At 39.9% G+C, this 23,890-nt stretch overlaps 1 protein-coding gene across 1 annotated transcript; it reads left to right on the forward strand.

The window, feature by feature from the left end:
• Window positions 1-2,221: 2,221 nt before the first annotated feature.
• Window positions 2,222-23,665, forward strand: LOC120324001 (translation initiation factor IF-2-like). The gene is made up of 3 exons (XM_039385223.1): window positions 2,222-2,419; window positions 12,485-12,489; window positions 22,861-23,665. Exons 1-3 carry the CDS (start codon window positions 2,222-2,224, stop codon window positions 23,663-23,665), a joined length of 1,008 nt encoding a protein of 335 aa, XP_039241157.1.
• The last annotated feature ends 225 nt before the right edge of the window (window positions 23,666-23,890 follow it).

A 23,890-nucleotide genomic window follows, 5' to 3' on the forward strand; every position in this document is an offset into this window, starting at 1 on the left:
TTAAAAAAAATTAAGGGTTTAAACTATACTTTTTTAAATGAGAAAACTTAGCAGCCTTTCAAGTAATAGGATATACAAAAAAACTACAAGCAAGGAATAAAAACCTTTCTCCATATACATGATTATATTTCAAGATTAAACTTTATAAACTAATAAAGCTTAAACAACACGGCTGTATCACAAAGCTTTTGACTGATTTTTCCTTCACGATGGCTTTTGTTTGACTTTTAAGAGAAGGACATCAAGAAGTTTTCTACAGAAGACAGTTGGGGATATATATGTATATATTTGTATATGGATGGATGGGGGCCAACTCCAGGACTTCCATACTTCATTAGATTCTACGAAAACAGCATTTTGTAAAAAATGAAGCCAAGATACAAGGCTTATGTTTTTGCCTATGTCATTTCACATCCACTCCTCCTTCACACTTACTCTTAGCATCTTCTTACACAATTCAGTGTACAGTTATGGTTTTTATATAATCTGAGCAAGTTTTACAGATAATTTGTCAGGAGAAAACATGAGAAGTCTTACAATTGTTATATCTAAAGTCATCTTTAAACTAAATAGAACAGGCTACAAAAAGACTTATTTGAATAATTTTAACAGTTATTCTGGAACCTCTAAATAGAAAAAAATAGGAGACTTGCTCTTATATAGGATTATTATTTGCATTACAGTAAGTCCTTTGATGTCTTTCTACGTGTATTTCACTTCTGTTACACTCAAAGGTGGACTGATTTTGCACTGAAGTGCCTGCTGAGGTCATTCAGGCTTCCCTTGCCACAGTTCTTGATGTTTATACCACTTGCTGTGCAACATAATGTCTGAGCTCCACATCTCTCACTAACGGGAATCCACATTAGCAGGACTTCGCATCATAAGGGATTACAAACAGATCATGAAACATGCAGAAATACCACACTGGGAGACCCAGGGAGTGATCACAGGGTAACAGCACTTCTCAGAGCACTGACTCTTTGGGTTAGATCTTTCAGGACACAAACAGCCAAGGTGTTTGACAGGGGTGCATAGGAAGAGCACCTACATGGGAATTCCACTGAAGCAAGTGAACCTGCTGATGAAGGAACATCCCAAGAATGAGAAACGCTTAAAAAACAGAAGACAATCAGTGAAAGAAAGATCCACGTGAGAGGGAGCGACTTGCAAGTCACTTGAAATTCACGTCTAGGGAATTCTTAGAATTCGCAAAATTAGTAATAACAATACTAAAAGACAATTACAAACCTGACAACATACTGGGAAGTACAATTTTAGAAGACAGCTTAGATGCCCTATAGCCTACCATAAACAATGCATCCTTTGACAAGCCTCTTCCCGACCAAGCGTGCACTGGAAACCTGCAGCTTTGTAGCAGGTTGTTTCTTCAACTACCCCACGCCGCCAGAGCAACGCCAGCCCAGCCCAGCCCTACCTGCTGCCGGAGAGAGGGCAAAGTCTTCCTTTATATCTAACGTATAGGATGACAGAACAGATCCCGGGGGCTCGGAGGCCGGGAGGAAGCGCGGTGCCCTCTGGGCTTGCCCGGATCGCTGTGCCGGAAGGGAATGCCGAGGTTCTGAGGGGGAGCCCCGCGCCCCCCGCCCGGCTCCGCAGCTTTGCCCGCAGCGCCCCCGCCCGGCGGCGGGGCCAGGCCGCGCCCCCCACCCTCCTCGTCCTCCCCCAGCTCCCGAGCTCCCGGCCCAGCCCGGCGAGCCGGAGTCAACAGGGATGCGCCTGTCGGTGCCGCACAGACGGCCCTGGCACAGGAGAAAAGGGAACTGCGTCCGACTTCACGGACCCCTGCAGCACGGACAGAAGACAAGTTCAGGCTAGCCTGGTTGGCATGGTGGGAACACGTGTTCCCTGGCACAGCCGCGCTAGGGAAACTTCTCTCTTGGACCATCCAGGAGCTTATACTCCGGCGCTCACTCTCGCACCACCTGAGCTGGGACTAAGGCCCCTTCGGAGCTACACACCCCACACTCACACTGTCAGATCAGGCTTCCTTAGGGCTCGACCCCAGGTTTTCCATAGCAGAGTATCAGACCACGGAGTCCAGATCCTTAAAACAATTTAATCATGGTCCAAATAACTAAATCACAAAATAACAGCTGGAGCTGGGGCCTCCGAGGAGAGACCCGGAACTTTTACAGCCTCACAGTCTAATCTGGGGTTTTCCAGCTGAGCCCTCGGCTCCTGCTGTGTCTTTGAGTGTATGGCTCACCAGAGGTCCTCGTGCCCTTCGTTATGCGAAGAGTCAGGAGTTCACAGCCTCTTGCCTCGGGCTCCTGTCCCCCCAGAGCTCAACCCGCAGCTGCACACTGAGCTACCTGTGCTCAGTGTGTTCCTCGACAACCACTGGTATGACCCCGCCGGCAGAGAAGGCAGCTGGAGGCGTTCCTGTGCCAGCAAGGTAGAAGTTCACACTGCAAACCTTCTGAACTTGATGATTTAAAGGTCTTTTCCAACCTGAACGATTCTACAATCTCCCCATTTAGATAAACACTGCTATAGTGAGGCACATCTGTTGGCACACAGAACCTGTGTTTTCTCCCAGGTTCTCAGCAACCGGACCACATTGGTAGGACAAAACAACACATCAAAATTATTCCTCTTCCAATAGTTAGAAATTGAACCTTCAATCCAGTCTGGAAGTATAAGTTCACACACCTGCATTAAACTCATGAGAGGTAACACAGATACTGGACACCTGTGTTATACCTGCTAGCCAATTAGCAGGACATTATCATAATTTCACACAAAAGACTGCTGAGATAGGGAAGACAAATCCCATTTCTTCTTCTGTATATGCTACATTTCTTTTAAATGGCAGGCTTTTTTGCTTTAGAACAATAACACTCACATGTATCTTTTAAATACAGAAAACTGAGCAAACAACATAACCTAGAAAAACACGTGCACAGGGAGAAAACAGTTAATTTGTCATTTTGTGGTGTCATCTCACCTTTTAGCAGTTTGCAGTAGCCACTTGTAAGGAATATATTTAAAGGAATTAACTTTGCATGTCAGAAAGTTTCAAACTTCTAAAATATATTCAAGGTAAGAGGCTATCTTACATATAACTTCAACTCATACATTACAGTTAATTCCCAAGCTACTTGGAATTAATGGTTTTCTTGGTTCAGTTCAATTAATGTAGTTTCACAGGAAAAAACCTAAGGACCAGTATAAGCAGGGACAAAGCAACATACAATTTTGCAACAAACTATCTCTAAGTCAGTGTAAACCCCTTGTAGCTCTTATTTTGTATACTAAATACTTTAAAGCTAAGTAATTTAATCTTTCTATAGTTTCATTTTATTGCTTCTTTAATGTGAACATGCAAATAGTTTTGGTTGTCCCTATGCTTTTCTTAGAGGAAGTCTAGCTGTCTCCTGAGAAATGAAACTAACAACTGGCAGCTCTTGGTAAAAAGTTTTGCTTTTCTTTCCATCACTTAAGCGGTATTTGCTGTGTAGGGGGGGCAGGAGATCCTTTTTTAGCAAGTTGTGGGGGCTTTTTCTTTGGAAGACTGAGGATTTCTGCAGTGATTTGAGTTTTTCAGAGCTTGGCTCTAATTATTCAGCATTAGCAGAAGTGAAATATAAGTAGAAATGAAGCATCAAAATATACCCATCAGCAGCTGAACAGGAACCGTTATGTTCACTGACTGAATACAATATTATTCTGTTTAATAAAAAAGCCCCAAAATTTTTACCATTTATATATTAAGTTTTAACTGTTCTTATCTTGAACTTGCATGCAAGAATACATGCTTTCCTGAACTCATTAGGAGTTCCTGAGAAGATCAAGGTATTGTCTATCCCACAACTTCTACAATCCTCAGTCGGGATAAGGATCTGGGCTTCCTGTTGCTAACTTCTTGCCTGTTCCAAGTACTGATATATCCCACAAGATCCTCCAAACCTATGAATTTCTCCCACTGGTGGATTTTTCTTCAAATAAGAACTTGCAGCAGCACATAACCTGAATCATACCCATTTCCATGCAAGAAGAAACACCAAGAGAAGACGTCATTACACAATCTCATAACAAAGTGGCCAGATTTTTTTCCCTTACAAAATGATCAAAGTGAATGATGACAATTATGATGTTGATATCTCCATGCAAAGGGCATTAAAATAAACAACATTTCAAAACCAAAGAGTCTGTGGAACAGCTTCCAGTAAACCAGAACAGCAATGGCAACACTGCTATGAAATTGGATCTCTAAGGAGTTGAGACCTGAAAACCTTTATCAAAAGCTTTTTAAGTGCTTTACAGAAAAAGAATTGCCAAGCATTAATGCATAGAACAATCAGAACACAGATAGTAAGTGATAACCAGAGACCAAGCACACACATACATTTCCAGAATTACTCAAGGACAGTGCTTCAGCATACACTTCTTAAACAATATTTGGCCTATTTAGTTGATGGTTTTCACAGCCACTGTCACTGTTTCTGTTAAAGAGTTTCTCTCACACTACATGAAAGTAGACCTCTGTAGAAGAATTTGTGTTTGAATGGTCAACTTTTAAAATCATGCCCAAAGCATAAAAGTCAAATGGCATGGGAAAGCCCTGTTCAAAATAACCTTCATTCCAATCCTAAAAGCACATACAGCATGTTTTATCTTGCTTCCCTTACCAAGCCTGACCTAATCTTAGTTTAGTGCTTAAATTTTATACAAGGCGGGCATGTTTAAAATGTTACTGACCTGTGGAAACTACCATCCTTTTTTCATTGTGTCTTTTCTCCGTAGCTTCTATTATTAAAAAAACAACCACATTTACCAAGTTCACAGCATAAGCTCAGTTTTTCATTGAAAACTTCTCAACATCTACATTATCTCAACATCAATGAAAAACTTCTCAACATCTACATTAAATACAGGTTCTGTCTTGGTTTACATAGCATTCATCCACTCTCATCTATTTTAGTTATTCCCTTTCAAAATTAATAAAGTTTTTGAAATGTGGCCACAGAAAGTTTATATGCATGGCAAAAAAAGAAAAGTACAAATTTAAACTCAACCTAGTAAAAAAAAAAAAAAAAAACCTGAAAAAAAAAAAAAGGCAGGGAATTTGCACTTTTATAATTTCTATAAAGGAAAGAGAATAGATATAATTTAGGTTTGGCAAGGTCTGGTTACAGGGCTTTGAGCACAGGAGAGGAAGTTCTAACTTCCAGTGTAAGATGTTGGATGAAATCTTGTTTAATCTTCCTATTTGGAATGCTGCAACATACTTGAGATGAAACAAGTCCAACTAAGTTCGGTACTAAATTAAGGTCCAAAAATGTTTCTAGTAAGCAGGAAAGAAAAAAAGGAAAAATAAGTTTAAAACCCAACAATTTTTTATTATTAGCAAATAAACAAACACAGATGCTAAATGCTCTGGTAGAATTACAGCTCCTCCAGTACATCAAAGTCACTAAGTAAGCAAATACATAGAAACAGGAATGAGCCTAACCTCACAAATTGTTGAGCCACCCAAGAGAAAACTTCCATTTTTATGCTATTTGGAACATTTACGTACTTATGCACACCCACGCAGGTTTGCTTGCTAAATATAGTCATATTATCACAGTGAAGCTTTTAAAATTGCAGAAAGGTAAATAAGACCACCACAAATAAATAAAATTAAAAAAAGAAACAAGAAACGCACAGCACACTGACTGTGCAGCTTCAGAAGGCAAGCGAACACTTTCCTTTAAAAGACAGCAGTCGAGGCAAAATTACTGCTTCTACACACAAGCTCCACTGCTCAGGCATTCTGACAGTCACCTGGGGCAACAGAAAAGCTCAAAGAGCACCTCCCTGTATTAGTAGTTCTTCTCAAGTACCACAAATTAAGGTGGATCTATAGAACAGACAGACATGAATGATAATTTTAAAAGCAGAGATTAAGACAAAATAGCAGTGATGTAAATTGAACTCATCAGATTAAAAAGCTTATTCCAATTTCTAACACCAGAAGAAATGTATGTGAGATTAGCATGCATTATAAAATATTTGTGAAAAAATTCCTTATTTAGATTTGGAAGAGAACTGCTGTATTACACATATCTGAAGGAGAGGTTAAGCCTGTTAGTATTAGAAGCAAGAAGAAAAAAAAAAATAACCTGCCACTGAAGAGCAGAAAGAGGAAGCCACTGAAATTTAAAGACCAAGGTGAACATGATCACCAAGAAAGGCAAAGAATTCCTTTATTTAAAGAAAATTTGATGCTCCAGTCATCTGATGAGAACAGAAAGATTACAGAAGTGCTTTCTTCACTTGTGACTTTTAATAATAAAAGACTAATAATTGTAATAGAGCAAGACAGGAGGATTATTTTTCAAAAAAAAAAACAAAAACTTTCAAAGGCCAGAATTACTTCCACCTTTCGAAAAAGGCAAAAAATCCAACTCTACTGGTTTCAATTTCTTAATCATTAATTTTAAAAATAATCCATTCTTTTCAAGCTAATGGTGTGTTAAAGAGGAAAAGAAGTCTCTGAAGAAAAAGTTATATGCACATTTTTAACACACACAGGTCAGCTTACAGTAAAATTGTTTCAAGCCAGCAGACTGTCTACAAATGTAAATACACAGTGGTGTCAAGACTGTCATTTTGTCCACGCCAGGATTAGCTTTCATCACTCACACAGAAGAGCCAATGAAATATGGTTAAAATTAAGAATAGTAGCGAAGTGCACCTAGAAGAGAGGGCTCCTCTCCTCGCACAACACTGTTAGTCCTTCCTTGACTCTGCTGTACATTTTAGACTGAATACTTACATTCTTTAGCATGTGGCTCAAATCAAAGGATCAGGTCTGGATCAGAAGTGAGCCTTGCTGCACTTCATAAGGCATTTCTGAGCCAGAACTTTACTGAGGAGGAGTTAAGGATAGCAGAAGCAAGAACTTCACAACCAGTGGTACACTGTACATGGAAAGTGCCCTGGGCCAAGTGAGGCAGGATATATTAAGCCAGGCTGGGCAGAGGCACAAGGGAGGGGAATTTACAGAGAGTTTCCACAGGAAAGCTCTGCAGCTACGTAGGAGATATCAGAACTAGCTGCATCACTTGTGCTTCACCCAAATCTCTGAAAAAAATGCCTATTATTGTCTCCTGGTCTTTGAAGTACTTGTTTTGTTTAAAGACATACAGTGTTTTCACTAGTTACGAGCCAAGGGATAAGCATTGTCCAGTTCCCTAAAGACTTCTGGTTTCCATTTCATTATATATCATATATTTAAACTGTAATACAGGCTTTTAACTTGTGCAGTTACTCTAAACCTTGATGAATAAGTCACTTTCTTTTAAATTAAGCACTTCTCCAAGTGAATTGCTTTCACGTAAATAGTTGCTGGCTGCAAATGGAGAACAGCAATATCTCTGCAACCAGTAGTATAATAGCTGTCTGATCAAAAAGAGCATTAAAAATAAGATTTAAGACACATACAGATACAGAGAGCTGTGTGTGTATGTCTCTCTCTATATATAGATAGATATAAAGAGCTGTAATAGTGCAATGTTAACCAAAAGCAAAATTACTTAGCATACAGAGTTTCTTTCTCCACCACCTCCCTGCTGATGCATAGAGAGACTCCTAAAAGAAATCCACAACAGGTCTAGCCCCTTTGAAGGCCAAATGTATTTCATTTTAGGTGTTAAAAAACACCACTGGAAATGCCTTGTATATTATGTTTAATATAGAAGTGGATTACATTAAAAAAAATATGGTAACAAATATTTATCAAATTAAAATTTATCATTCATTGTCAAGATACCTAGCTGTTTCTTCACACCAAAAAGTTCAAAAAGAAAAAGCTTTAAAAAATGTTGAAAACAGAAATTTTATGCATGTTGAATGTTGCCTAGAAGAGCCCCAAACAAACAAAAAACAAAAACAAAACCCATGACCTTCTAGACAGAAGTAGCACAAAGTCCTAAGAATCCTGCCAAAGGTAAATTCTACCAGACAGGTTCAACAGATTTTTTCTCCTCTGGTCTGACACACACAGCTTTCCCACTTCACAGATTAAGCAGGTCTTCTGTGTCCCTATTAGTATTTTCATCTTCTGGAGGTTTTTTTGGTAGATGTGTCTCAGATGTTCCAGATTATTTGAAAAACAAGGCATTGAGTGAGGCATTCTGCAAGTCATTTGTCACTACAATTAGGTATGGTCTTCAAAGCTCTTCAGCAGAAACATCCCTCTCTATTCAGGCTTCAGAGTGAGAACTAATGTCCACATGAAGCAGGAGGTGGGGGAAAAAAAGCCCACAAAAAGCCCTCTTAAAAGTCACTGAATCCCACTGAGCTATACCTTAATAGAAACTTTGTAATAAGCAAAGAACTTAAATGTTTCCATTTAGTTTTGAAATATCCATTTTACAATTTAAATAGACATAGCTAATGAAACTGCTGACCAGGGTCATGAGTACCAAGTACTGCTTTAATCCTAAATGATTATTTAAGGAGAAGAAAAAGAAAGAATAAGAACAAGGAAAATTTAAAATAAATAAATAAATAAAAAACCCCACCACACTTTTCTACTCTTGATGGTCCTTTATTTCCTTACTTATGCTGGAAAAAAATTACCCAAACTTATGTGCTACACTTGCAAAAATGCTTGTCAAGTATTGACAGGCACATTAATTGTTCTGAATACTGTTCAGCAATTGCATTTACAGATAGAAATATGCTTTTTAGCATAATGGATGCTCCAGACAATTTTACAGAGAAGGTATGTAAGGTTTTCAAGATCTGACTCGACAAAGTCCTGAGCAACGAGGCTGATTAGGGAACTAATTCCAGGGAGTAAATGAGCAACACAGAAGAATGGCAGTTGGCACATTTTCCCAGCTATATACTATTTTTCCTTATCACACATATTTTTGAAGGAAAGCACTTGAGATAAAACTTGCTCTGCATTCTTTGACAGGAAAATACACCCTGACAGATGCCTTGTCTTTACTTCTTGCTGAAGCAGGAGGGGAAAAAAAAATGCCACACCAAAAAACCCCCAAACATGTTTATTGCCCACACAAAACACAGTAGGCTTTTAATACAGAAGACAGACAATAGATACAAAAGCTATGGACCCAATGCTAATAATATGTGTTTTAAACCTACTACCTGATTGCCTTTTAAACGTTTAGCAGGAAGTACAGAAAGTACAATAATTACTGAGAAGTATTCCAAAAACTAGATTAGCACTGAACAGCCTTGTTCCCAATAAGGAAAACCTACATAATTCAACCTTAAATATTTGATGTTTGTAACTGGAGCACATTTTCTATATAAACATACAGACACGTAGAAACACAAATAATCTCTAAAAACTTTTAAAGTGAGGTAGAACTAGAGTTGTCCAAAGCATGATAAGCCTCCACAGGAGAACAGCTTACAGTAAAAAATTATACTGTCCTCAAACTCTCTGTCTCCATTTTTCTATTTCATTTAAAAGATAGATTTGGAGTCCCTACTCTAATGCTAAAAAAATGTATTTGCCTGCCTTGAGCAATAGAAAGATATGGAGGTTCAAAGTAAACTTCCATGCAACAAATTTATTAACTTGTGAGAGAAAGAATACATACATCAGAACAAAAATAATTACGGTATAAAATTCTAACAAACTACAGTGAAGCAAGTCAGCATGTTATATAATTAGAAATGAAAATCAGTGACAGAGGCAAACAATATATATGATACACTGGAGATGATTCAATGGCAGATCTTAACATATATTCAGATTCTATTTTATTATATACTTCTCCTGTAAAGAACACATACAACACTACAAAATAAAGGAAAGCCAGAGCTATGAGAAAATATTATAGAATGTATAATATTCTAATTACTAATGACAACTAGATGATAATAGAACATAAAATATTCTATTACATTCTATAAAGTAATAATATAAAATATATAATTAATTTAAAAATGTCTTGAATACTGAAGTCCACGTAGCAAACACCATATAAACTACTGCACATCAATATTTTCCTCCTGCCACATCAACGTACTCTCTGTTCTCAAAGGCCAAAAAGAAGTACAGTCTATCAGTTTTACTATTTGCCTATAGAAGAGCAGTGCATTACATTACTTCTGATGGACAGTTTGGATGTTGGTTGGATCTATCCATACTCATTTCAGCTCAAAAGTGCTTTAATCGTCAATAGTTGCCCTGTGCTTGACATCAGTGCATATCTATTTCCTACTGGAATCCTTATGTGAAAAGCAGCAAAGAAAAAAGCATCTATATAAGGCATTGACTTAGGAATTAGAACGCTGACTAAGGGACTGGGTGATCTTTAAGGTCCCTTCCAACCCAAACCTTTCCATGATTCTATGGCTGCCTTTGCTAATGAACTGCAGTACCGGGCTTCACCCACAAGGGAGCAGAGTGCAGACGCCCGCCCGCACATCCCAAAGGAGGGAGGGCTCTGCTCCCGCTGATTCCGATTCGCTCCGAGCACTGAAGCTCGTGAAAGAAACCTGAGAGAATTGTTGAACATACAGAAATTATACAAAACAATTACTAAGTGTACAATTCGAGATTTACTAAATGTTCAGAAACCACACTGGCTTTGGAAGTCCCCAGGCTGCAGATGACTGGGAGGCTATTTGCCCTGTTCTTAACCTCTTCCTTAGACATTCACTTTTGGCCAAGGTCACTTACTACACTGTGTTAAATCAAATATTATTTGATTTAACAAAATACAGACAGTCTTCTATTCAGGTAATCGATATCTGAAGCAGTAGTTCAAAGTGTCTTAACAGTGCAATCTAGATAACAAAGACCTAAGCAAAAACGGGAAAAGGTACGTGAAAATCTATTTATGACAGTATTGTGGAAAAGATCTTACCACTTAGAAGCCATTGTTAACCACTGAGGAGAGCTGTTCGCATATCACACTTAGGATGGATCCATCAAGACATTTTCCCGGAGTCCAACCGGTGCTTAGAGATGTGATAGCAGACAACTAGAGGTAAACAGCTACAAGTGGGCTGGTATGTAGGCAAATACTGGAGAAAGGTCTCCAAACACAGTACAAACAAATGAAGTACAGAACTCTGAAAAGAAAGTGAAAAAAAAACAGTCAAACCTTAGATATTTACTCCATAGAGAAGTCAACATTTTCCAAATGCTTTAGAATTCTGAATTTTTCATTGAAAACTTATACACAATAAAAATCTGTTACATGTGTCTTCAGAATTGCTGTTCTGTTCAGAAGCTAATGATTCTTAATGATTTCTTCCCCATAAAAGAAAAATTAAAATTGACATCAAAATAACACTTTCCCACGCTCAGCATATTCTGTGTGTCCATTATTTATTTTCATTCTAGTTGCACTTTAATTACAAACATTTTTATTAATCGTATTTATAATCACTCTCAGATGCAAGTCATCCTAAATAATTTTTTTTATATTAGTCCTTTTACATAGTTCTTTTGCGATTTTTCTTGGTTTGTACTTTTTTTTTTTCTCTGCTCAGTTAGCACAAGGATGTGGTTAGAAAAAGAAACAAATAATATTTCAGCTGTGTCTCCCTAACAAAGCCTTGAGAACTTCTGGAGATTCCTTCACAACAGAAGTATGTATGCAAGTGACATACTTGCCACAACTTGCCTAAGCAGCAGTCTGGTTTTGCTCTCCTATAGCACCAAACTATAGCAAAAGCACTTTAGTATTTTTAATTCCACCCTGAAGGCAGATCAAGCACTTTTCACTACTCAAGTTTCAACGTGCAGCAGTAATCCACCACATCAGATCAGCTAGTTTATATGGGAAAATTTTTTTTCTTCTTTTTAAAATTCATAGCCTGAACAATTCCAGGTATGTAAAAAAAGCCTGGTACATCCAACATGACTTTATCAGTGCTCTGATGCAATACAAATGTACTAGTTTCCTTTAAGGATGTGTGAACCATTCAATCATCACCAATTCTTTTATGTACAATTTGTTCTACTTCTTAATTAGTGTTTCCAAAAATACAAAAGAGAGACCCACATAAGTGCAATCTAAAAGTAAAAAGCCACATCCTGAAGATTTTAAGATATGAAAGAAAGCTTAAAAGTGGGACTTCTGAGACAAGCAAAGAAATTATATAAACTTCTGCAAATAGAATGCAAGCTGATGTTTATATATAAATTGGGAACATATTACAAAATTCCTTGAAAAAGCAAGTCAAGTGTTTTAAAGATTTGACCAGTTACAAATGGAAATGTTTAAAGGTAGATAAAATTCTGACTGAATTTTAACTGTTAAATTTCGTAACTCTTTCACAAAAATATCAACTGTTTTCTGCAGTTAGTGCAATTGACAGTGCAGTGCATCAAGTGAGCATCGTTTTTACCTCTTCGGACAATTAGGGCAAGTCAATATTGCTTTCTGAGCAGCAGAAACATATGGCCTTTCATCCTACCTACATCAATAAATTGTACTGTTCACTTTTTTCTCTTCTTTTTGCCCTTTTTTAGAAAAGGTAAGCAGTAGTTTAAATCAATTCATGCCAAACCTTACATCCACAAAGTGTGTGTCAGTTGTCCTTTTAACTCCTCCCCCCAAGTACACTCACTGTGAACAGCACTTCAACAAAATCAAATCCATGACATATTACCCTCCATAAAACTGAAAGAATACCCAAAGAGAAATCCACCCTGGAGTATGCTGACATTTTAGCTCACTATCTTAAGCAAAACATACTTTCATAGATACATAATCCATTCAGTTTACAGGCTTCCCTGCTTGCTGCCTTCTGAGCAAGCACATACAACCACAGCTTCCTTCTCCACCCCACCAGACTGAATCTCCCCCTTCCCATCCCAACACACCACCCAACAGCCCAGCTGCTTAATGGAGGACATAAAATTAAGTTGAAAACTGACTTGGCTGTCCAAGCTTCAGGAAGATCCTGTCACTTCAGCTGGCAGGGTGTTCGGAAAGAACCCAGGGGGTGGGACGCACATGAAAACCCACTCGAGGTGCTCAAGAGTTTTGGTGGCACATAATGAGCAATAACGAACTTTAAAATGCAGCTGCTGTCCAGAACTTCAAGTACAACTAGAGTTGTATTTGAATACAACTTGAGGAATCCCACTGAATCAATCTGATCAGATTAACTCTGACTACTGGAAAAGTAAGGTATCAGCAAAGGTAGCAATAAGGTCAAAAGTCTCCAACAGACACAAGTGAAGCTTACAGTAAATTACAGCGTTTTGCTGGTTCACTGGGCTTCATTTCCTAGTTGCAGCTGACAAGAAGTTAAAATGTAACTATACCTTATCAGGTTTGAAGTCAAAGGTATCACACAGGTGGAGGCTTGGTGTTTGGGGTTCCCCCCTATGAAAGACTTATGAAAGTGTAAGAGGCAGAACATGAAAAAAAATACATAAAGTTAGAAGTAAAAGAGGTCTGCTATCATAAGGTTCAAAAAATAGTTCAAAAAACACTGTTGCTACGTCTAAATTTTCATACCTGAAAAAAAAAAAAAATCAGAACTCCTCTAACATCCTGAATTGGAAAACACAACTAAAAATCCAAACAACCTCAAACCTGATAAAGTAACAGCATATGTACCTTTCACCACATGAACTTTTTTGAGGGGGTGTTTAAAAGAGCATTTTTATCTCAATTACATTCAAGTTGATGTATTATATTCACAGAGTAGCTGCTATAATGCTGCCTACTATGCAAGACTGAACTGAACTTTACTTTTTGAGCAGCAATTAGATGCTCCAGTTCAGCACATTTTACGCCATTGGTAAGCATAGGAGACATGGTACAGCAGATCATTTCCAGAAACTTCAGGGATAGGGATTAAAACTAATGCTGCAGGAAATCAAAGTGTAAGCACCTGCATTTAAGATATGTACAACACACTAGATTAGGGCCTTTTTCATAATTATTGACCCAAAAGACTTAATAAGATGATACTTCAAAAGAAAGAAAAATCCTAATAGTCTTAGCCGACTGCTAGAAGTGGTGTTTCCATGCTACCTACCTCACAAAATTGGATTTCATAAGAATAAAATGGGGAATGAAGCTTTCCAGGTTACTGATACCCAAATTTGCCCCCTTTCCTTACTGAAGCTTGGTACAGCTTGGTACAGAAGATTTTTAGTAACAATTTGGTTCTTTTGCTTCAGTAACAGTATTAGGTATATTAATAATATAACAATAATCAACACCACAAACTAAATATGGTACATGAGGAACTGAGTGTTACTAAATGCTGTCAAGAACACAGTAGTCATGCACTATTTTCCTAATTTCACCAACCATCTCGTTACTGAAACACAGCCTTTTGCACTCCACTATCGACACAACTAGTGAGGCTGGGTGGCTGCTGATCAATTAAATAGGGGGAACCACAAAAATCATAAACAGGAGAAACACAAGGGTCACTAATGCAAAAAGCAAGTCTTTGCAGGGCTTGTGCAGGAAGAACTTCATTGAACACAAATATTGCAAGTGGAAGATGCATAGATCATGAGCATTAAATTGATGTGGGTTCAGTTTTTACATAACTGATATGGAAATGAGTTAACTCACAAGGCAGATCAAGATCACCTAAGAGGATTCATGGGAAAAGAAAAAACAACTGCATATCTCTGTCATACCAAAACTTTGGAATACAGCCAACCACCTGCACGTGAGAACTACATTTGTTTCACTGGTTCAACATTTTCTCCTCCCAAGAATTACAAAAAGCTCTCCATTTACAAACTAACAAAGTTCAATTGAAAAGACTCCCATTTGTAGTGGAGAAGGACTTGCAAGATAAAATTCAGAGGAGGGCTTGGCACCAAACATATAGTAATTTGACCAAGATAACTCAAACTTAAAAATGGGTTATTTGAATTCTCTTTTCCTTAGTTAGCATGAAGAGGGACTAAGAAAAGTAAGTGAATCCCAAAGCATGTACATTGGACCATGGCCACAAAACCTGCTTGTTCTTTAAATCTTTACTACAAGGTTTTATCTTTTAGAATCTCATTTCAGAGTACTAGAAATATACTCAAAATTCAAACTGTGTTTTTACCAGAGCAGAGTGGGTATTTCCATCTAGGCCTAAGACCTTTTCAGTTTCTCAAATGAGTCTCTTGAGAAAAATTGCCTTTACTAGTGCCACAGGACAAGGAACCCACTGCCTTCAGAAACCAGTGATGCAATTACACCTTTCCTCAACGCTAATGCCCTCTGATCACTCCTTTACCTCTGCTATTTTCTGACTGTTGATTTAGAGGAATGTTTCCTCAGCTGTAGTACAGAACCAATTATTCTGGGCCCCTCAAAAAGTGACCCTAGCTATTTTGTATTACACCAACTATAAATTGGGACTACTAATCTGAGAGAAAGTATTTCTGTGCTGCTTTTCAAGAAACTGCAAAATAGGAGTGTCCAATCTGCAGAGAACCAAGAAATTACAGCTCTCTCCTCCTGTTAGCATCAGAGGTTGTAAGCAATCCAGATGTTCGAGCTACCTGGAAGAGATGTTGCTTCTACCAGGAAAACAGCTGAAACTAGGTCTGTGTAGTATTTAAAAATTTGTGCTGGCACACAAGTATTTCCAAGGGAAAAAATGAAAATAAGACTTCAGCTTGCCTAATCTTATGTCTTCTAGACATTTATCATCACCTGTGCCTTCTTATTTCATATGCACAAGGAAGGGAAAACAGCAGACCTTAATCAAGAGCAACAACCATCACCTTCCTCAAATGCACTGCTGCCTGCAACAGTAAAACACAATAATGCTTCTAGGGAGTTTGCATTGATCTGAACAGCATCGTTCATCATATCTACCTTAACAAAATTTCAGCAAAAAAAAAGTGAGAACTTCCATGAGTGAGCAGGGTATGCAAGAAGCCTCAAACTCTGACCTCTGCACCACCACCACAACAAAAACTGAGAAAATGCAAAAAATGCCAAATGGCTTTAGAAACTTAAACTCATTTTTTCCCCTTTTACAAAATAAATTGCAAGCACAGCTAAACTAAAAATCAACCTATAAGCGTGAAACCAAAACCAAACATCCTTTGTTATTCCATCAGTTTTTGGAGATCAGCATCTCAGTTTCAAGCACTTGAAACTACTGAATGAAAAATAACCAACAGCTCGTGTACAACTTTTCCTCCCCAACAGACTGATAAAGCTCAAAATACATTCTCTTTCTTAAAAAGTGCCAAAAACTATAAAACACTGACAGTTCTGTTACTGTGTCTGTACAAAGAAAAAGAAAAATGTGGCAAAATTCTTCTTAGCTATTATATAACATTAGGAGGAACAAACATGAACTTTATGCACATTCAATACCACAGTCTACATGGATTAAATAAATAAATACTACCTCCCCTCTCCCCCAACCCCCCAAAAAAGCCACACCACTTTACTCCCTTGAACAAAGCAGGAAGCTGTTTTCCCCACTTCCTCCCCTCAAAGCATCTTCAATAGAGGTTAAACTCAGGTCCCATATATAAAACACTAGTACTTCTTCAAACGTGCTGACCAGACAACAATGAAGTATAACATTGATAATGTACAATATAGCAAGTATAACATCAGTTAGCAGATTTCTTATCTACTCAAGCAGTTCCAGAAAAGCATATTTAAAGTGATATATCCCAACCTAGTGCAATAATCTCTGGCCTCTGGAAATAGAATACAAATGCTATATAAAAGACAGTAATGCCAATTGCTTTTTAAATACAACAATCAGAATGGGGACGGACTTTGTTGTACTTGCAGACCATCTCTACCCATTCTTTTTTCTTAAACAGCATTTAACCTGAAGAGCTCATAGCATCTGTATTTACACAGGCTGAGATATTAACTTGCTGCTTTACTTTAACAGAAGTTCAGATGAGGCCAGTGCATTCTCCAGCATAACAATAAGATAAACAGAAAAGTAGTTGAAACATTATTCTTGTTTCTAGACACAAAACATTATGAAAGCCCTAGCGTTTTCTCCTATGCATTCTACTCTTCCGTAACAATTACAAAGTAGTTTTCAAAGAGCCATCTGCTAAATTCAAAATTACTTGTGTCCCTAACATATGCCAATTCCTAAACTTGGAACACCTGCATCATTTACCTGGAGTCACACAGCAATAAAAGCTACTTTAAAATTATGGAGACTAGGAAATACTTGAAAACGATAATTTATTCTTAATTTAAAAACAAAGACGAGAACAACACTTGCACTACAGCATAACATGGAACTCACTATGCAGTACCTTCTTTAGATATCCTCCCAGGAGACAGAAGGTTGGGCTTCAAATTGGATTGAATCAGTCGCACACAATTTACCTCACTTCCACAAAAATACAAGTATAATCTGTGCCTAACTGATAGTTTGTTTACAGATTTTGAATAACAGACTATAATATCAAAGCCTGATCATGACATTTAAGAACAAGTGTTCTTAAATGCTTTTAAGTAAGGTTCATTTTTCCCTAATACAGCAAATGCCCAAAAGTATACAAAAGTGTTGAAGAAACATATAGGTAAAAACTCTCAGATTCCTGCCCCAAAAGCTTGTTCTATTTATTCTATTTACCTAACTTTCTGTTCCCATGCTTGCTATCTACCATTTCTAACCAGCTATTCTATAGCTATTCACCCATTAATTTTGCAAGTAGGTACATGTAAATATATAAATACACACACACACACACACACACGTATCAACTCCATCTGAAGAAATATCTCTCATCCCCCAATTTTATATGCAATATCTACCACCAAGTAGTTTCAAATGGGGAGGCAGAGGTGAGGTCTAAACTGAAGGAACTTCGTAACCTCTGTGTCAAGAAACAGAGAAACAGGCTTGCTATATCCAAGTGAAGGTGTCAGGGAGCCCTACATAAACTGCTACTCCTCCCAAGAATAAGTGCAGTCATTCCCAGCTCCTTCTCTTTATAAGCTGATGTGGGGTATCCTCAGGAGCTCCGTGAGTCACTGCCATCACAGGACCAGCAACTACTCATCACTAAATCCCAGGGAATAAACTGGCCAGTCACAGTGCACAAGGCAGTGATTATTCAGCTTTTTGGATATAGTTTTTTGGATGATATCTACAGAGGTAGAAATCTTAGCATTTTTGCCTACAACAATCTTTTTATTAACATAATCAGCATTAGTGGTAGATTAGATTAGTTCAATTTAAGATCATGAAAATTCTGTCAATGTCAAAATGTTCAGCTGCCACAGGCACAACCCTAACAGTTCTTTCTGATTTAGCACAAGAACAGAAGTGGTGTTGATAAGGATTATTCTCATGCAAGACAGATAAAAATGACTTGGAACACTGCAACCTATCTTCCATGCTAACACCTCTGCAGAGAATCAGCCTTTGTCCAGGTCTACTGATAACTCCAAGTCCCCTTAAGGACCAAGGACATGGCATTTACAAAAGAAGATGCTTCTTCATTTTGCAAAACAGGACAACAAAGTCAGTCTTTGCAATATCAGCTTCAAATGTGAATTCCTGAGACCTTGTTTTATCATAACATTTTCAAGGTTTATGGTATAAATATTCCTTCACTTTTTTTAATTCATTACACTTCTTCTATTCTCTTTTAACAGTCTCCCACACTGAATTACTAGAGCCTTATCTTCTGGATCAAGTACAACAAAATTATTTGTAGTTTTCACCACTCTCCCCAGTTCTTATTTTATAAACATATCCAACATTATATTCAGTTACTCCAAACAAACAAACTTAACTGCATAGGGCTGGCAAAACCTACACAATTGTTGCCTTTGAAACTACTACAAAAAACAAGCAGTAAAAGATCAACAGCATTAAGTTTTCTGTGAAAGGCTAAACAAATGGGGTTGCAAGTTGCAAGGCAGGTCTTACCCATAATCTCACAGGGATCTTTTTAGCAAATGCAGGTTTTCATTCTGCTCTTCTCCATTGCTTATTCACACACTGCTGAGGTATCTTTGAGCTCCTTGAATATTTTCTACACAAGTACAATTAACATCATTTACTGTGACCTGAACTACAGTAGGCCCAAGGACTGTTGGAAACAGTGATACTTCCTAATGCTGCATTTAACCTACAGCGTCTCTCCCCACTTAATGTAACATACTTGAGCAGTCATATTTTTTGTTATAAGCTGCAGTTTATGGATACGCAAAGCAGAGAAACCTTGAGAGGACTAAGGAAAGAAAGCAGGATCCTAAGGTTTACCAGCAAGATATATCTACCAGAGTATTAAAAGACCTTTATAAAATCCCACTGTAACTGTCTCTGGAATACTTGACGCAAATCTGGTCAATGCATGCTAAAAAGCATGCATATTTCATATATGAAAGAAGGCAACGATGAGATTTTTGGATGATCAGATGAACAGGAAATATCTCACCCAAGCAAGAAACAGTCTAGTTTAGCTGGTTTAGCAAAATTATACTACTACTCTCTAAAAACACACTGAAGATAAGGGAAAAAAAAAAAAACATGAAAAAGAATTGTTACCTAAAATAAAAAATAATGTTGGCAACTGCCGCTGACATAAACTGCTTTAGCATACAACCGAAAAATTACAAATACTCCTGAAAGTATCGCTTACTTAACTTTGAAGTACTCTTCCAACAGCTAGCTGACAAAAGACACAAAACTGGTTTTATTATCATCACCATCTCATGTAACTTCAATTAAAAAAAATTAAAAAAAGGAGGGGAGAAAAAGGTCTTCTCCCATTTTCCAAAAAAGAGGGCAAAAGAAGAAAACAGGTCACCACACTAACTCCAAACTGACCAGCTGCACCACTCAAGAGGCATGTCAGTAGTCCCAAGCCTATTGCTACAGACTCTAATGAAAAGTCAGCTATTTCAGGCTAACCCAGCCCCAGCTCTTGAAACGTAAGGTTCTCTAACACCTGTATGGACCACCTGCCAAAGCAGCAGCTGGAACAGCAAAAGAAGGGTCCTCCTGTGCCAAGGTCTGTGCGAACTTCACACAGCTCAGCTTTGACTATCGTCACTAAATGCAAGAAACAATTCACGTTAGAGCTGGTGACAAGGGCAAGAATACCCATAGAATACCCGTGTAAAGAACAAACCATGAAACCCCCAAAGCTTACAGCAAAAGCTTCTGGGCACTAGGCCATCGTATCAGACCAAATATTTAGACATTTCAGAGAACCTCAAACTCAACTTTAGAAGTTTGGTTTGGATTTGTTTTTAATATTTGTTCCTCTTCTATTTTTGCATGCAAACATTAGTCACTAGGAAGAACTAGGGATAAACACAAAAATCCCTCAAAACTGAAGCCATGTCAAGAGCAAACACTGTTGTTCAACTAGCTCGAGAGGATTTTTTCCTTTCTGACACCTTCCAGTGACAGTATTGGACACTTGCTATCTGAGACTGTATTTTGTTATTCTTCCTGGGAGGTGTTCATGTCAGAGGGAATTAGGGATTATAATAGATTTGGGGGAGGGGAGGAGAGGAAGGAAGGAAGGAAGGACAACACTTGTCTTAGAAGAGACAGAGCTATATGGCAGTACATACATACTTAGGACACTTCACTGTCAAACACTGAAGATAAGCAAGCTAAATACTAGAAAGAACTGCTTTTTTAGTCAATATAAAAGCTCAGAAGCAACCCTTTCTGAGTCAGTCTGGCTGTCTATTACTTAAGTTTACCGGGTTTTAGAGCAAGACCAGACAAGAAAACGCTGAATCCTAAAACCTCCTAACATTGCAACACTTCTCCAGTCCACTGTTGTTCCTGGGAGGATTATTACAGATACTGAAGTTGTAAAGGCTCAAAGTTGTTTGGGTGCGAGCATGCAGAAGCAGTACAAAGCAGTAAACAACAGCCAGGCTGTGTGCTAGGCCAGCTGCTCTCCCTCTGAGGGATAAGCTACATTGAATTTCCTACTGGTAAGGCAGGCCAGTGACTACAGATACAGGTCACAAACCCTGAACTATTATCCTCATTTTTGTCACAGTAACTCACATAACCCATAGGTCCTTCCTCTGACATTATGTGCACATGACACCTATAGTTTCTGTTAACCTAAAGCTTAAATATAGACAAAAACTGCTAAAAGCTCATGGCACTCTAAGACAGAGGGAGCATATCAGACACCCATGTTCTGTATTATGGAAGTCCACTGAAGTGGAAGGTTTGTCTATATGCCTCTTAAGGAACTCGGACAAAAAAAAAGTAAAACGGTCTTTTGGTCCCTTACACAATAATGAAGGGGTCATCACTAGGCAAGATGATCAAGACAAAGCCCCCTGAAATACAAAGCTAGATATAAAATAAGTAACTCCTGCTTGATGCAGAATGTGTTCTTTTCCAAGTTGTTTTCCTTGATGCATAGCCACTGGAGGGAATTATAATCTTCTTAAGTTCTTAGAAAAAGTAAATACAGACAGCATGTTCTCGATTGTGTTAGCAAAAACTTTCAGCATACCAATTAATTTTATCCCCCCAAATTAGAAAGACAAATATCCACAGTGAAATAAACATGTGAGGACCACTCTTGAGCTCTGCAACACTCCAACTTCCCTCCTCAAAGGAACCATGCTATTACATGAGAACCAGCTATCACCATGCTTTGGTTCACTTAGGCCAGCCAAACAGAAACAGAATTACTTTAATATTCCAACTTTACCTTAACTAACGCCACAGAAGAATTAAACAACTTTTCCTTTGAAATGAAGTTCAGCAACAGTTTTCTACAACATCCCAAAGCAACACACCGCTGCTCTGCTCCAAGGAAACCACTTCCAGAGAAGTAAGCACAGGTTTTAAGCAAATCAATTTTGGAATATAAATAAGGAGCCATTCACAGCAGCAGTTTGCCCAGGGAAGTCAGTTGTCTACTGACAACCACCATCAAGTACCACTAAGGACCTCTACAAACCACAGATAAAGGAAGTTTTTGACACAGAGAGCGTCATTCTCATCTTTAAATACGTGACTTACTAAACCTGCAACACAATTTTTACCGAGGGGTTTGTTTCCTTCCTGCAGTAGTGTCACAAGATAAGAATCAGTGTGTGGTTTCACAGCACTTGGTCAACAATCTTCCACAGAGATTCTGAAGTATTCAGCACATATCCTCAGCATGACAGTAACAACACAGAAGCAAAGCAAGTGAAACACCCTACCGAGGAAACAACACATTGAGGAAATACTTAAGAAACGTTACCCAACACTCAATCACCAAATCATCTTCTTTACCACAGTACTCTATATGCTTCATATCTCTTGTTCCTGCCAAGAAGTGGGCTCTTCACCTAATGCCTCAGTAACATATAAACACCTTGCTCTTTCGGGTCTGCATTTACAGGAAAGTGGCTGACCATCCAAGTCTTTCTCACTCCATGAAGACTGCGCCTGGGAGATAGGCAGTGCACAAAGGACTGAAGAAGAACTTGCTTTCCGGTTTAGTATATTTCTTTCCTAACGTTGATTTCTGATTTGTAGTTCTGAAGGAAGTCCAGGTTACATTCTTGCTACCTCATCTCCAGATTTTCTTACTATTCCTTAAAACTGTATCAGTAAACTGCTTTTGTAACTCACTCGGTATGAGCAGCCACCAAAATATTTGGGGTTTTGTTGAGTTTTGGGGGGTTTTTTATGTTTTCCATCTGATTCCTTAGGATGTCTGACCTAGAGCTACCCCGATTGCCAACCCAGTGATTTCTAGTCAAAACACAAAAATTAATTGCTCACTGAGTAATAAAAATTATCACATTACCAAAATACTAGAAACATACACATGGAAGCGGAGAGGAGAAAACGAATTAAGCCCCTCCAATACTTATAGCCACGTTAGTACGTCCATGTGACGCTTCAAGAACTATAAAAGCCAACCTTCGTCCTAAGAACATCTGAGAGCGACTCCTTCAGCGAGGCACTATACACCAAGCGCAGGGCGCACACACGCGTCTCTTACTTTGCCGCTCCGAAATCCCAAGTTTCACCCAAAGGCGAGGGAGCGGGACAGCTGCGCGGCGGGCGGGAGAGGCAGCCGGGGGCGTCGCTGTCCGCCCGCACCGCCCTTCCCACCCGGAGCCGGGGCACACGTTTCTCCGTCGGAGCCCCCCGGCACCCGCCGGCGGGGCGGGGCCGGGAACAAAGCCCGGCTCCGTGCCACCCTCCCCGCTCCGTCCCGCCATTCCCGGCCGGCCTGGCCCGTTCCCAGCGCTGCCATCCCCCGCGGCGGAGGCTGCCCCGGCGGCTGCGCGGACCCGCTGCCGCGGGGGGCGGCCGGGGCCGGCCGGGCGGGTGCGGACGAGGGGCGGGGCGGGACGAGCCCGGCGGCGGCCGCCGCTTTCCGCTCGGCCCGCGGGGCCGTGCGAGCGCCGCGCCCATCCCGAGAGCTCCGGGGGCCGCCGGCTGCGAAGGCTGGGCACGCACGGGCGGGGCCGCAGCCAGGGAGAAAGAGGCGGAAGAGGGCGGGAGAAGACGGGGCGCGGGCCGCGGAGGGGCTGGGGGAGCCTTCGTGTCCCTGAGGCAACAGGGCCGGAGCCCGGCGGGGGGCCGGCCGCCAGGTGCCGACCGCACGCAGCACCGCCGGCCCCTCCTCACCTCTGTCCTGCGCGTCCCTCCGCGGTGGCGGCGGGTAGGGCCGCCCGGCCACACGCTGCCCTCCCTTCCTTCCCCTCCCTCCCTCCCGTCCCCGCCGTAAACAAAGCGGCGCGGGCCGGGGCCGAGCCAGCGCCTGGAGCCGCACAGCACAACCCGCGGGCTCCGTCCCCGTCGGGGCAGAGCACCCCCCTCCTCCCCCCGATCAGCCACGACCGGGTCCCAGGTCCGCTGCCTCACCTCTCCCGCCGGTGGAAGCTGCCGCAGCCCCGGGCGCCACTCCTCCTCCCCAGCGCGGCTGCGTCTCCCCCCCCGCCTTCAGAGCGAC

Source organism: Pipra filicauda, unplaced genomic scaffold (genome assembly GCF_003945595.2).
Source record: "Pipra filicauda isolate LSUMZ 115617 unplaced genomic scaffold, ASM394559v2 scaffold116_size3395265_pilon, whole genome shotgun sequence".
Taxonomy (NCBI): Eukaryota; Metazoa; Chordata; class Aves; order Passeriformes; family Pipridae; genus Pipra; species Pipra filicauda.